This window comes from Phocoena sinus, chromosome 5, assembly GCF_008692025.1.
Source record: "Phocoena sinus isolate mPhoSin1 chromosome 5, mPhoSin1.pri, whole genome shotgun sequence".
NCBI lineage: Eukaryota > Metazoa > Chordata > Mammalia > Artiodactyla > Phocoenidae > Phocoena > Phocoena sinus.
The window spans coordinates 137,507,739-137,523,207 of NC_045767.1; the positions used below are offsets into that span (position 1 = coordinate 137,507,739).

Genomic DNA, 15,469 nt, shown 5'->3' on the forward strand with positions numbered 1-15,469 from the left:
AAACCCAGTTTCACGGTTTTTAAATCCTTCATATTTGGTGGTGAACTGGGCCAAAGTCACTGAGGGAATGAACACATATGCACAAAGACACACAAAAACGGACACACACAGAGAATGGCTTGGTTTCCAGGAGACGATTATTCAAGCTAAATGAATAGGGCATGATAGTTTCACAGAGTAAGAAGAGTTTCTGTCGTTAATATTCTTACCTGGCAAGACTGCTTTGGGATATAGTTTAGGATTATTTTTCATGGCTATACAGTAGGCCAGAAAGTAGACTGTACTTGCAAGGAAGATGCCACTGAAGTGTGCAAAAACGTAGTCTAAATCTGGAAATACAGGTTAGAAAACTCTCAAGCGTATCAGTTTAGTCACTTCAAATACATCTAGAGTCCTAAGAATAAAACAAACTCACTCAAATCAACCTTAAATGTAAAGGAAGCATTAATTCTATTTTATCATCTACATGTTATTTATATAGAATTTTAATTAACATATTTAAAATAGTAAGAAGTAAGTTACTATAATCAAATCTAAAAGACTGGCTTTTATGATTATCTTGGAGAGCTAAATAAGAAACAATAAACATTATGTGAATATACATTAATATCTCCTTTTTTATGTTTTTTTAAACATCTTTATTGGAGTATAATTGCTTTACAATGGTGTGTTAGTTTCTGCTTTATAACAAAGAACATATCTCCTTTTTTAAGAACAGGTATCAGACCTAATTTTACTGATGGCTATAGCCATTGTAGCAAATCTCCAAGTAGACTGTAGTTGGGGGATGGTGTGTAAAAAAATTTTAGAAGTGCTAATTTTATATAGTGTATTGATCAATCTGGAGACAAGCTTCCAGGTTGCAGATGGCAGCTACCCAGGCAGCTATACAGAAGGACATTCAGGAAGTTATTCCAAAGAGGATTTTATTTGTTTTCTATAAACCTAATTACACGGGGGAGTTAATAACACAGATGGTGGCCCAATATCTGAGAAACCCAACTCCACTGACTATTTAAAGCAGAGGGTCCTTTGGCCAAACAGATGGGTGTAATGCAGGTTCTTGGCTGGGAAGGTCACACTGGGCTCGATGTCTCAACTAAATTTGGAGAAAGATGAGTGGCCCTGTTTAGCCAGAAAATCTTGAAAGTCAAAGCGTTTGTCTCTTCTTCTAAAGTCGTAAATCCTACCTCTGAGTCATATCACAACACATCCACCCAAAGACCACCAGAAAAGGCAGCATAGCTAGTGATTCAAACACTGACAACCTGGTGGGACTCATCAATCCACCACTTGCTAACTTGGAGACTTGGGTAAGTTACCTACTCTCTCTCTGTCTTAATTTTCTCAATTGTAAAACCGGAATAATAATGGTATCCAACCAGTAAGGTTGCTAGGAGGGTCCCTTGAGTTATCACTGTAACTAGAACAGCGCCCAGCACAGAGCATATACCATTTATGTGATTGTTAAATAAGTGACATTAAAAAAATATGCCCCCTTGAATTATTTTTGAATAAATTGGAATAAAGTGTACCTCTATCAGACGACATCTGAGTTGTCATAAGAAAGATCCCTAAGAACTGATTGTACTATTTATGGGAAGAGATTGTTGAGGACATTGTTTATTATGTCCCAGTACCAAGAACAACTGTACTGCTGAACAATTAGTTGTTTTTATCTTGTGTTTGCTGAATTCTGGGACTGATCTGATCTCCTTTGTGGCTGTAAGAAATCTTAGAGCCAAATTATGACTCATCACTAGGAAGTAGCACAGTTTTTCGACTCATTCATGGCTCTTTTATTTTGTCACTCTTTTTTCCTTCTCTCTTAATTTATCCTATGCTATTCTAATTTTGTTAGTTTTTATCCTTTAAAATGAAAAGAATAAAAATACAAAAGGTATTTGTATAAAATCTTTAAAAAAAGACAGAAATTAATAAAAGTTTGAGTACTGTTCGTGGGGCTGAATATAAAAAGGAAGAAACAGACCATGGTAGTCACTCAAAGTCTATCTGCTCGCTTAGAGTTCAAATCCCAGCTTCTCCATCAATCTTTCCCTCATGACTTGCCCTCCAGAAGTCTCCCTTATCGGATCACAGATGACATTCATTTCCTGTGCCATGGATGTAGAACTGCCTTAACCACGATATCATTCTTTTATCGTTTCGTGGGTGTAAGCCACGTTTCAGTATAATCACAGGATCCTGAATTAGACACTCTCACCTCCTCGGAGCCTGCAGAGGGCTGTTGAACACTGTGTGGAAGTGACGTCTTGAGAGATTAATTCTAGCGCTAGAAACCGAGATAATTTGGCAGCATTACATTGGGCCTTTCAATGCGTTACTCTGTGCTCGAAAAATTATACACTAAGCAGGCTGTATTTTGACCTTTATTTGATTTTAAAGTACTATGTGCTACACTTCAGTTTTTGTGTGTTTTATTTTTTTAAAGAGGAGAAGAATACATATTTTCCTAGAGATCATCAAACTGGAAACTAATCTCCAAATCTTGCAGTAAAGCCAAAAACCATGTGTTAAGATCCAAGTAGCTGAAATGAATCCTGACTAAAATTGATTCTATTTGTACGTTAAAGATCACATGAAAATATTCCAACAGTCCTTTATTTTTAGTTTCCCGTGCCCTTCTAACTCACCACTTGCAATGACAAAGTAAGATCAAATCTGATGAAATGAAATTTTATTTTAAGGCACGCCGAGAAAATCTAGACATAAACTTCTCTCTGTGTCTGTCTGGGCTTCCTCCCCCCCGAATGTGAGGTACGCATCTGCGTTACACTTTAACTGGAGCGTCTCAGAATGGGAGCGCTTGCCTGACCGGAAAGATCAATTTCTTTCTTGCTCCTGATGCTACCAATGTATGATAACTTCTTAAAAGACCTGTTCTTTCCCAGCTCTGCAGCGGGCCATGGCGACCTGCTGCTCCTTTGCAGCCGCTTACGGTGGACTATGTGTCCTTGGTGAACTTTACGTAAAATATCGGTACGTCATTTTGATGTACGATCCTTTGTCTCGCAACAGTATACGACAGTGCGTTTGCCTTTTAACAGGCGGAACGGTTCTCAGAGCTTCTGAGAGTCTGTCTCCTGGGCTATAATCCTCAGTTTGGCTCAGATAAAATTCCCTATTTTCGCTTCTTAACTTGACTGTTAATTGAATTTTCATCGACAAATCTATGTACCAATATCTACCACAGTCCCATTCTTTTTATACTCTTAACTAGATTTATAAAGTAAAATAACTTTTTCCTCTCACCGTTCTGACTTGCCCCTGCGTATATACTATCATTTCTCTTGCTGTGGTCCTTGATGTAAATGATTGGCACAAATGTAGATCCATAGAGTATTCCAGATATTACCGCGAGACTGCAGCCCCTTAAAAACAAATAAATCACTATTCATCTGGGCCCAAAGCAATGTTTCTGCCAAATGCACACATGGAATCATATCAAAAGCATGCTTCAAAGTGGAAATCACAAGGCATTGTGTAGCAATCACCCATCTATCTCAAGTGGGGTGACAAGCAAAAGCCCCTGGAGTGCGCTGCAGGGTCAAGGTACCTGATGCCAACTTGCTGTGATGCAGCTTCCGTCCTCCACCATCTAATGGTGGAAGGACATGATTTACAGATGCTGCAATGGATTATCATGATAAATTGTCATTACGTAGGTGGGAATATTGCCATCATATTCTACAGGCGACATAAATAAACCTGGCTCTCTCATTAAATTATGCAGTATTTGTAGACTGACACCGTGCCCTATGTTTCTTTTTTAAACCCTCTGTGACAATAGCACAGATAATAATAATGACTAGAATAGATTAAGGACCAAACACACGTTTGTTCAAAACAACTCCTGAGATCCACAGACTTGCCTATGTCTTAGGCATGGTCAAGGGGAAGTGCTGATTTAATAACATAATTTAAGAAACCTTTTTTTTTTTTTTTTTTTTTGTGCCGACAACTGTAGGATCGTAGTTCCCAGACCAGGGATTGAACCCCGGCCCCCTGCAGTGAAAGCGCCAAGTCTTAACCCTGGACCGCCAGGGAATTCCCTAACAAAATAATTTGAATATTTCAGGTAAAACATTACTTCCTGTAAGAAGAAAACGTTTTGCCTTAAGCACTAGGGTCACGTTGATCCCTCAGACTTGGGCCGTATCTGCGTGAAGCAAGTGTTTCCAGTGGTTTTGGCAGGGAGGTGAATAATATTTTGCAACAATCCCTTTGGCTTAATATAAAGGACAATAGCATGAAACAGGAAAGAGTTTTAGGCAAAAACCATACCTTTCCAAGCTTGAAAATAAATGCTTAGGGACTTCCCTGATGGTCCAGTGGTTAAGACTCCACGCTTCCACTGTAGGGGGCATGGGTTCGATCCCTGGCTGGGGAACTAAGATCCCACATGCCACGGGGTGTGGCCCCCCCAAAAAATAAGTCTATTTTAGTGGTGTTTTAAGGAATATGAGACTGTAGGCACTCACATGGCCAGTGAGCTCTGTTCGTGATGGAAACCCCTGCATCCTGGGGAGGCCTAGACCATCTAGTCCTGGAGGAGGGTCCCAAACGTGGACCAGATTAATAGACTAGGCTGGCCAATGAGACAACTGAAAACATTCTTCTTAACAAATATTCCCTTAACAAAGGCAATGCTTTGTGAAAAATGTTTTGTTTGATATATCTATTTTATTCCAAAGCAAAAATAGCAACATATTTGTTTCTTCCAAAGCGTGTGGGTTAGTTCATTCTTTCATTCATTCCATTTATTCAAATATTTATTGAGCATCTATTATGCACCCAGTACTGCCTCTTTCCCACTGTGAGGTCATTGTATACACTAACAGAGGACATGCCTTCTATTCTTGAGGCGTCACCACAGAAAGTCTAAAACATCCCTCAACTGAAAAATGCAAGCTACATACTATTACATATCCATATTTCTTATATAAAATATACAAAATTTTCATACATAAAACATAAACATTCTCCTACTTCTCTGTCAGCCCCCCAAACCCTAAAATATAAGGGCTGTCATTGAGCCTAACTCTCCTGGTCTTGATACAAAGAATTGGGGGTGGGCGCTAGGGCCGACACAGACACAAAATATTCTACTATATTTGACAATAAATATCTTGGGATTATAAAACTGTCTGACACACGAGTGGAGGGATTTCCGGTGGAGAGCATCCTGGGTAATGTAATGGAGACGTGGACCTAATTCGATTGGGATGGCTGGGAGCATACTGGCCATTATACTCTGTGGCCTATGGTTTTACTTTACTTTGCTTTTTCTTTTTTAACTTTACTTTTACTTTAGGCACGAAAGTCCTGCAAAATGAGATTGCTTTTGTCAGCTACTTATTGGCTAGAGACACTGCAGTGGCTTAGGAATTCCTTGGAGCACTGAGAGCCAGGCCCTCTGTACCTTAAAATTCAGCAAGCCACCCGAAAGTCTCTCTACCACGGAGCTAGGAAGTCAAAGCTTGTGTTACCATTTTCGTCTTGAACTCAGAAGAATATTACTTCACTCTTGCTTTAACCAAATATAAAACAGAATAAGAGAACCTTTTCTTACACTAAGCGGTTTTGCACTGTAGAAAGTTTATCCACCCAGGAATGTTCAGAATCGGGGTCTTGAGTTTTGTTAACCACCTGTTGAAAACATTGGCAAAAATCAAAAGGAAAACAGCATTCAATTGATAACCACACTGGTGACAAGAAGATGTTCAGCATTTTTCTCTTCTCTCTCAAACGCACTTTAAAATATGACCATGTCACCCTGCATACTGATTCTGTGGGCATCTCTAGACTCAAATGTTTCTGATTCTGTTTCTCTGTCACTCAGAATGGTCTGGCAGTGGGCAACTTCTCTGTTTAAATGTTTTTCACAGTTTATTAAATGGCTATTTTGATCCACCTGTCAAAGCTAACAAAAGTTATTAATGCTTGCATTCTATTTGCAAATTTTAATAACTTGTAAAGAAATGAGAACTTAGACTCTTCTACTATGGAATACCTAAGATCGATAGGCATATTTTCATCCAGATTCTTTAACTAAATTAGCTAACGAAACACTTCCAGCCTTGTTTTGAGATTAGCTAATATTCTAAGTCAGGAAAAGTTATGAGCAAATTCGTAATATTTCTGCTATTGAATGTAAGCATCTTTGTCTCCTAGCTGAAGTTTCCTTGATGCCGTACTCCTAATGCTTTCACAAGAGATGAGAAACTATTGTACATCTGAATTCTTCGTTACGTGCTAAATCAAGCTTTCCTTTGGCAATCGTGCTTTCTCACCCCACGAGCAGCTCGTGACGTATGGCAGCATCGTGACCAATACTTTTTATGTATCTTTAAACTTAAGTTTGCTTACATACTTCCATCTTGATGGAAAAATCTAAGGTCGTTAGCCTTCTCTGTAGCTTTTACCAAGTTGCATTTATTTTCCTTTCTTCCCCACCCCCCTAATGTGGGCAAGGAATACCAGACACCTTCTCCCCGTCTCACTCCTTCATTCTCTCTGAAACATCTCCCTGATCAGAGAGGCCTACGGATCAATACATCTCTTTCCTCTAACACCTAAGCTACTTATTATTTGACTTTAGTGTCAATTTAACTAAGGTTTCTGTCACCTTAGTTGATAAGAGTTTTGATAGGGGAAGAAGGAAGGGGAAGAAACGATTCATTTTGAAGTAAGGAGTAGAGGCAGTGCCTACCAGGGAGGCAGCGCCTCAGTGTGTGGGTGGGAGGTGGCGGCAGCCAGCACTGGGCCCTGGGCAGGCGCACGAGACACTCAGCATCCGTGGTGCTGGAGTCTGTGCTCATGGCCGTGGCAGTTTGCCCTGGAACCACTTCTGTATATGGAGCCACTGGCACTAGTGCTGCGGGCCGTCTTGTAAAGATTGCCCCTGTTTAACCTAGACTTGCTATTCCAGACTAATTTATGTTCTTCAGTGTCAAAACAGTGACCCCTTACTTATTTCCTGTCTTCACCTTTGAGTGGAATGGGATACGGCAGAAAAGAGAAATAGAAGAAAGTCAAGTCTAATTCCCACTTTCGTGTGATTTGATTTACCCTTTCACTGGCTTTGTCTTATCTGTGGCCCCTGCCCTCTCCCAATCCTACTTTAAAGCCTCCTTCCTCCCCCTTTCTAAAGTCATTTTCGTGTTCCTTCTCAGTATTCAGTGTTCCCGTACTGCGGAAATCCTTAAGTTACTTCAGAATATGGGCTTGTGTGCACATCTCCTAGTAGGGATCTACCGTTAATAAAAAGAAGTAGACCTCTGTATTTGTTGAGCATCTTTACTGTGGAAATATTGATGGCTACATAGACCTAGCCATAATAAATATGCTAAAATATTTCAGATTGCCCTGATTTTAAAAAATACCCCTTTACCGTCTTATCTGCATTCAAATTCATGCATTTTCCTTTTGTCTTAATTATATGTTTCATATCAAGGTGGTTCTCATTCTCTACTCACATGCTCTGTTATTAATGGTGTGGTGTCCACAGAATATGTGTTATTTGGCATTTTGCTTTTGATGAACAAAAATATGAAAGCGCTGCAAAGAAAATAAATTTTAGTGACATTTATCACAACCCTGGTTCACATTAAGTTGGCTGAATTTAAGGGAAGACATCGTATCTTAATGATACGATGATTACTTCCAAACTGCCTCTTCAGGGGTCCTGCCATTTCTCCAGCACTGCTGTTCTCTTTGACATCTCTCCTTGTCTTGAATTACAACAGCTTAAAAGCTAGACTCCTAAGCTTCCCTCCCAAATCAGATCTTTCTCCTGATTTTCTTGTTTCAGTCAATGGCCCCATCTTTCTTTTTATTCATGCTTTAACCCTGGAACCACATGGTAAAAACACAAATGGAAACACCTTGAAATAATATATCTCACCTGTTCTATTGACAACCCCCCCCAAAAAGCTTAACATCCTCAATTGGACAAACTCGAGGAGATAAGTACCACTGGTGTGAGTGCAGAACTGTGTGACCCCTGCAGAGGAGACCCTGAGGCCATGTACTAAAGGCATAGGTGTGTCCACTCTTGTCCCTACCAGTCCCGCTCCAGGACCTCTAACACAAGCATAGCCACACTCAGGTGAGCCGACCTTCATGATCATCCAGTGGAATACGACACAGCCATAAAAAAGGAATGAGGATGCCCTCTGTGCTGTGATATGGAAAGATCTCCAGAGTATATTTTAAGAGATAAAAACACACGTAAGCCTAATGCCTTTTTGCCCTTTAACCTCTCTCTCCCAAGGCACTGACTATTCATGTCCAGTATCTTTGTAACAAATGCCTCACTGACCTTGACTTTTGAACCACGCCAAAATGCTAAAATGTGTTAAAATATTAAATTAACTGAAGGAAACTAACAACGTTGGTATACTTCTGATATTCCTTTTTAAAAACACTTGCGTGGTTCAAAAGTTAAAGCAATATAAGAAGTTTTCAAAGCACACGTGAGACTGAAATAGTATAGGTAGCTGAGTGCAGACTAGTGAACCCAGATATGCTATCTTTCGTACAAAAATTTAAAATGTCGAGTTAGCTTCCTTAGTTCAGTCTCTTGGCTGCTTTATAAACGTGAATGGTTCCATATTCCCTTCCATAGGAAATTCAAGTTTTGCTTTGATTTTTACTGCTCTCTGCTTCATGCCCTGTTCAACCTTTCTCAACATAATTCTCCCATGGACTTCTTTCCCTGACCAGCCCCTGCTCCAAGCTTGTACGTCCCGCTTGTGAGCCTTCCTTAGCTGGACATACCGCGTCCTCACCTCTTACCCAAACTAGAGAAGACGTGAAGTGCTGACTGTGAGAAGGGAGCCCCACCCCCGGCTGGTCCTCCCCTATTGTCCTCTTCTCTGAATTCCCAAAACACTGAGAATCGTCATCACATGGTCCAGACCATCTGCCACAGGTCCATGTAATCTTTTTTCTCTAAAGACTTTCCAATTCAATAGAAGATAGGAACCACATTTTCCATCTGCTTCAAGGTCCTCGAAGTACCTGACACTCAGTAAAATTGAATGCATAAAACCTGATTATATGTGTCTATCTTAATTGTTAAATAGGCATGTGTGTGTGCTCATATATATGTTAATTCACAAAGCTAACATTAGACACTGCAACTGCATTTTCTCCTCAAAGTTACCATGAAAACCCTCTGCTTTGTATAGACCCATCTGTTTTTCTAATAGCAATAGAGGATGATATGTTAGAAATATACTTGAAGGACACAGAGAAAAGCCCTAGAGTGCTTCTTCAAACAACTGTGTGACCCTCCAACAAATCACTTAACCTCTCTGACCCTCACCTTTTTTCATCTAAAAATTGGGGAGGGACTTCCTTGGTGGCACAGTGGTTGAGAATCGCCCGCCAATGCAGGGGACACGGGTTCAAGCCTTGGTCTGGGAAGCTCCCACATGCCACAGAGCAACTAAGTCTGCGCACCACAACTACTGAGTCTGCACTCTAGAACCCGTGAGCCACAACTACTGAGCCCACGAGCCACAACTACTGAAACCTGTGTGCCTAGAGCCCGGGCTCCGCAACAAGGAAGCCACCGCAATGAGAAGCCCGCGCACCACAACAAAGAGTTGCCCCCGCTCCTCACCACAACTAGAGAAAGCCCACGCGCAGCAACGAAGACCCAACGCAGCCAAAATTTTTTTTAAATGAATAAATAAATAAATATAAATAAATAAAATAAAAAATGGAGATATACCCACTTTATAGAACTGTGAGGAGAATTAAATAGTAATGGCTACAAAATTCTCGGGGTATTTTTTGGCACATGATAAAATCTCAAAATACGTTAGTCAGTTGAGAAGTTTCACTACAAATTGGATGGGAGATGGGGTGCTGAGCATGAGGAAGAAATGAAGACTAAGGAATCAGTGGTCTGAGCCTGTATACTAGACGTGAAATGGGTGAGTCAGAAAGAAGAATCCAGCTCGATTAGGTCAAGAGGGAATCTGGTGGCACTGAGTTAGGACGAGGTAATGAGATGTATCTTATGGATATGAACATAAAGCCAAATAGAACACAAGGTCTTCTGGGCTACAGACTTGAAGACCTTGGTACAGTATGTCAAACACAAAGTTCCATGATCGAGTCTGCAAATGCTTTCAAAAGCATGGGAAACTTTAAAAATAAATCAATATGTTATACGCAAGGGTACTTCTCTATACTTTCAACCTTTCCAATTTCCCTAGATTTGTAACCCTACGCACATTCCTATTAGTAAAACTCACGTGTGTGTCTACACTGACGACTGATTTCAGCAAGCCTCTATTATATGTCAAGCACTGTGCAGTGAAGTCTGATAGTGATGGTGGGAGAAATGGTGCACAAAGAAAATAACAGACTTTGTCCTTCAGGATCTCATAGTTTAAGGATAAAGAGGGTTGTCTGAGTAATACAACACAGACCCTGAGAATGTGGGCAATAGAAGAAGTGCAAAATACAATGGGAGTTTAGGGGCGACTCATTCTATTGATAATTAGAAGAAGAAAATCAAGAAAACATCATATAGAATGGGAAATCTTAAGTGATATTTCAGGGAGGCAGAGGAAAGGGCTTTGTCGGGTATGATAAGTAATCCTGGGTCAGTGAACTGACAACCCCGGGCGAAACTGTGCTAGGAAGAAGTGTTGAATCTCTAACTGTGGAGGACATGCTGGATTAAGGAGACAGATTTATTCTGAATCCAGTGGGGAGCCTTCAGGTGTTCCTAAGTAGAAGAGTGATGTCCTGATTTGAGAGCAGATACAAGCAAGTCATACTGGCAACAAGAAAGAATGGAACTAGGGAACTGAGATGTGTGATTTTTACAACTGTATACAGGTGGGCAGGTAGTATGGGACCGAGGGAAAGGAGAGGAGGAACCTCTGAAAGATTCAGAAAGAATTTTACAGGATTTGATATGGGGTCAGGTACAAAGGAAAAAAATTCAAGATGCCCGAGGTTCTGAATTTGAATGACTGTGGCTAATACCTTCTACGGAGAGAAGGAACGCAGGAAGAGGGACCAACTTTCAGGGAAGGCTAAAGTAAGAAAAGTAATTCTGACTGGGAAATGTTGAAGGCAAATAGAAAGGAACCCGCAGCCCAGGGTTTGTGCAGGGCTGACCTTGTGCCTGACCTGGCAGGTTCCCCTTCCACAGGTAGCCCCACCTGAGACGGAGTAGGAGGCACCCAGGGGGCATGCATGTCGAGATATTTAGCCTGATCCGCAGTTCTACGTAAGGACTGTGGCTCTGAAGAAAGCTAACCGCTAGAATCAAAGATCTGGGTTTCCTCACAACACAACTCTACAGAGGAAGCAAGTTAAGGAAGTAGAGAAAAGAATGGAGAGTAGATTCAAGGATAATTCAAAGCCTTTTTAAAAAAAATTTTAATTTATTTATTTTTGGCTGCGTTGGGTCTTCATTGCTGTGCGCGGGCTTTCTCTGGTTGCTGCGAGTGGGGGCTAATCTTCCTTGTGGTGCGCGGGCTTCTCACTTCTGTGGCTTCTCTTGTTACGGAGCGCGGGATCTAGGCACGTGGGCTTCAGTAGTTGTGGCTCGTGGGCTCAGTAGTTGTGGCGCGTGTGCTCAGTAGTTGTGGCACGTGTGCTCAGTAGTTGTGGCTCGAGCGCTCTAGAGTGCAGGTGCAGTAGTTGTGGCACATGGGCTTATTTGCTCCGAGACATGTGGGCTCTTCCCGGACCAGGGCTTGAACCAGTGTCCCCTGCATTGGCAAGTGGATTCTTAACCACTGTGCCACCAGGGAAGTTCTCAAAGCCTTTTTCTAATTGAAAAGGAAATCTGTCTTCTTGTGAACTCCGACTCCTGGATCTTCACTGAAGCATGTCTAAGAGAGTGTCCTGGACTTTGTTTCTTGGCATCCACTCCACTTCCACCCTGAACCATGGGGACTAGAAGACTGAAAACTACATTTGCCGAAACTCGGCTTTGCCAACGGTGGGGGTGGGGTGAGGTCGGGCATCATCTTGCCTTGGGTGGCTGCTGGGGTGTCAGCAGCTCAAGGCAGACACATTTCTCCCCACAGTGCCAGCTGGGGTGGGTGCCCTGGGCTTTGGGTGATGCCACCTTCTCCCTTTGCTCTTTTGGGCTTTATAACATTTTTTGTCAACAATTCCCTGTGCTAAATCCTCTGCTGTTCAAGATGCCTGGGGTGGTCTTGGATATGGAAACTGACTGATACTTAACCTGGATAACACGTAGGGAAGATGTAAGGCTAGACATGACCTTAGCAACGCTTTACAATTGACTATACAGAGGATGGGAGCAATTGTTTCCATTTTAAAAAGAAAAGCAACATCCTAAACCAATGTAACCAGATTCCAAGTTTCCTTATACTGGCTATGAAACTCCAAGTCATTTCAATGAATTCTCTTCAGAACAAACTGATTTAATGGAGTTAAAATGGAAAGGTTCCAGAAATTCATTTTAGTAAAGGGTAAAAAATATTAACAAACAGAAAACTCAGTTAAATAGAGTCGAGAGACCAGAATGGGGAGCTCACATACCCTGTGATCATAGCAGAGCCCAACGGGAAAGAGGCAGACCCCTCTTCCTTCCTGGCCAGGCCTCAGCCAATGGACAGCCATGGACTCCTTGTTTACTATAACCCTCCCAACTTCCTTGTGTCCTCTATAAAAGCGTTCTCCTTCCCTTGATGTGAGGGACTTGTACTGGCTCGCCATGGTTGCAGACCCTGAACTGCAATTCTCTGCTGATCCTGAATAAACCCATTTTTGCTGGGGACAATCTGGCCATCTATTTGTTTCAGGTCAACAAAAGAAACTTAGAAGAGAGCCAGGATGCACCACAGAAGAGATCACTGCATTTTCCTGCCTCAGACCAAGATCCAGACTAAGTTGGGTGACTCCCAGACATGCTGGCTAGTTAACTGTTGAATTGGACAACATAGACCAAAAGGGGTAACAGAAACCAAACATGAAATAGTTATTAATTAAAAGAGTGACTAGTGTAATTAAAATTACCCACCATATAGAGCATTAGCCATGTGTCTAGCACTATACATAGCACTGAACATATTTATTTAATCCTCAAAATATCCTATGAGGCTGGTGCAATTATTATCCCCACTTTATCCCCAGATGAAGAAACCAAGGTTTAGAGAAATTAAGTGATTTGCCCAAGGTCACACAAGTAGAAGTGATAGAACGTGAATAATTTGTAATTTTAGCGAATGTACATTTTCTAAAGGGAGAAGGAACATGGAGAAAAACAAAGCCTGATGGAGTGGATAAATTGGCCTCAAATTATCATTAAGTCAAGACGAAGGCATTCTACATTCCAATTCTGGGGCGTAAAGAAATGTTTTCTGAGAGAGTTCTTCAAAGCTTGAATGCTCTGTGAATTGTACAAAATATACAAAATTGCCTCTAACCAAAAATGTCAAGAATCTGCTATTTTAGAATAATCAATGTTATTTCCTCTCCGATTGGCCTGGAAGAACTCTCTAAGGCAACATTTCAACAACAAAGAGATTGTTCCTGAATGTGGCTGGAGAAAAGCCATCAGCTGCAGGAGGAAGGGAAATATAGTGTCCTTTCCCTGAAAAATAAAAAAGTACTAAAATCTTCGCAGGCAACACTATCCATTATGAGAGGTGCTGACAGGAAATACAGATGGATTCTAGAGAGGAAAAGGGACTGAATCTAAGGTGACCTAATTCTGTGATGGTTTTATGGACTGAACACTGCCATTCAGACAGTGAATATAACTAGACATCCCCGAACAAGTATTTACATGAGTGTGTGTTGTCACAGGTGAGAGAGTTGTTACGTGAGCGGGTTGAGAAGAGCTGAGTGACGTGACAGGAGAGTGGAAACTGAGTGGCAAAGAATACATGAGTAATAAGAGAGAATCAGTGGCTATTTCAGAGCATCAGGAAGCCAGAATAACATTGACTTACAGCATTTTCTAGTTCGCAAAATACTTTAACTCCATTTGATCCTCATTTATGAGCTGTGTCTTATGATTTTTCTGAATATTACAGATAATGAAAATGAGCTTCACAGCAGCTAAAAGGTTTCCCAGGGTCTCAGAGCTTTTGACCACTGAGGCTGGGGCCCCTGACCCCAGAGCTGATACTTTCTGTCCCCTGAAGCCATGCCTGTCAATGTAAATGAAGCATCTGAGAAAAAATCATGTTGATTGATGAGACGTGGGTGTAAAGCAATGTCCACACATCAGGATCTTTAACAAGTGTCCTGAATGTTGGGAAGAAGAGTTAAGTCATAAGAAATGGCCATGTACCTTACTACTGACAGCCCGGCTCCGATATAATTGAGCAGTGGTTTTGACACCTCTTCTGCATCCATTCCAAACCAGCCAAACCTGGAAATTGAAAGAGTCATATCAAAGTAGATATTGTTGAATATGTGTTCATCACAGTGTTTAAGGCCATGGACTCGGGGTCAGATTCCTGGATTGAAATCCTAGGTCCCTCACCTCCTACCTGTGACTTGGATAAGTTAACTATCTTTATTGTGTCTCAATTTCCCATGTTTAAAACCGGAACAATTATACATGCAATTATACCTCACGTACAGGTTTCTTAAGGTTAAATGAGCTAGTATATGTAAAAGTACTTGTCTAAAAGAAAAGTCCCGGGCTTCCCTGGTGGTGCAGTGGTTGAGAGTCTGCCTGCCAAGGCAGGGGACACGGGTTCAAGCCCTGGTCTGGGAAGATCCCACGTGCCACGGAGCAGCTGGGCCCGTGAGCTACAAATACTGAGCTCTGCGCGTCTGGAGCCTGTGCTCCGCAGCAAGAGAGGCCGCGACAGTGAGAGGCCCGCGCACCGCGATGAAGAGTGGCCCCCGCTTGCCACAACTAGAGAAAGCCCTCGCACAGAAATGAAGACCCAACACAGCCAAAAATAAATAAATGAATAAATAAATTTAAAAAAAAAAAAAAAAAAAGAAAAGTCCCTTTCTCATTAAGACTAAGGAAGAAGGAAGAAAAAATAGATTAAGTGGGTAATTGAATGCTGACGAGTTGACTGCTGTTGTGTATAATACTTGAAATAGACTTCAATAACTGCTTGGTTAAAGATCCCTGCTCTTTGGCATCCCTTTAAATTCTTTTTTTTTTTTTTTTTCCCATGTCTTGAGGTTGTAGTGATCATCACCGACAATCACTGTGAACCACCCAGGGCCAGAGAAAGGAGGCAAGGACAGGAAAAAGAAAATAGCACTTGTAAAAAGCAGGGCGGGGATGAGGAAAGGACAGGAAAGAATGTACTGGAACTTAGCTGGCTTTGTCATAACGGAGGTTGTTGTAGTGTTTTGAGTGGGAAGAGGGGCCCGGAAAGCAAGGTTAGAGTAAAAGCCCCCTTTCTATTTATTTTCCCAAACTCAACTTGAATGTTCATCTTAATGCTGACTGAGGGTGGTG

General features: G+C 41.4%; 1 protein-coding gene across 4 annotated transcripts in view; it reads right to left on the reverse strand.

Moving 5' to 3' along the window:
* The window catches only part of TMEM144 (transmembrane protein 144), a 42,809-nt gene that overhangs the window by 12,863 nt on the left and 14,477 nt on the right, over positions 1-15,469 (reverse strand). For all 4 annotated transcript variants that reach the window (XM_032632401.1, XM_032632400.1, XM_032632403.1 and 1 more), the window contains 5 exons: positions 14,330-14,410; positions 7,500-7,581; positions 5,594-5,670; positions 3,274-3,392; positions 210-329 (listed from right to left, as the gene is read on the reverse strand). In XM_032632401.1, coding sequence (XP_032488292.1) covers positions 210-329; positions 3,274-3,392; positions 5,594-5,670; positions 7,500-7,581; positions 14,330-14,410 — 479 coding nt within the window. The remainder of the gene's footprint in view (positions 1-209; positions 330-3,273; positions 3,393-5,593; positions 5,671-7,499; positions 7,582-14,329; positions 14,411-15,469) is intronic.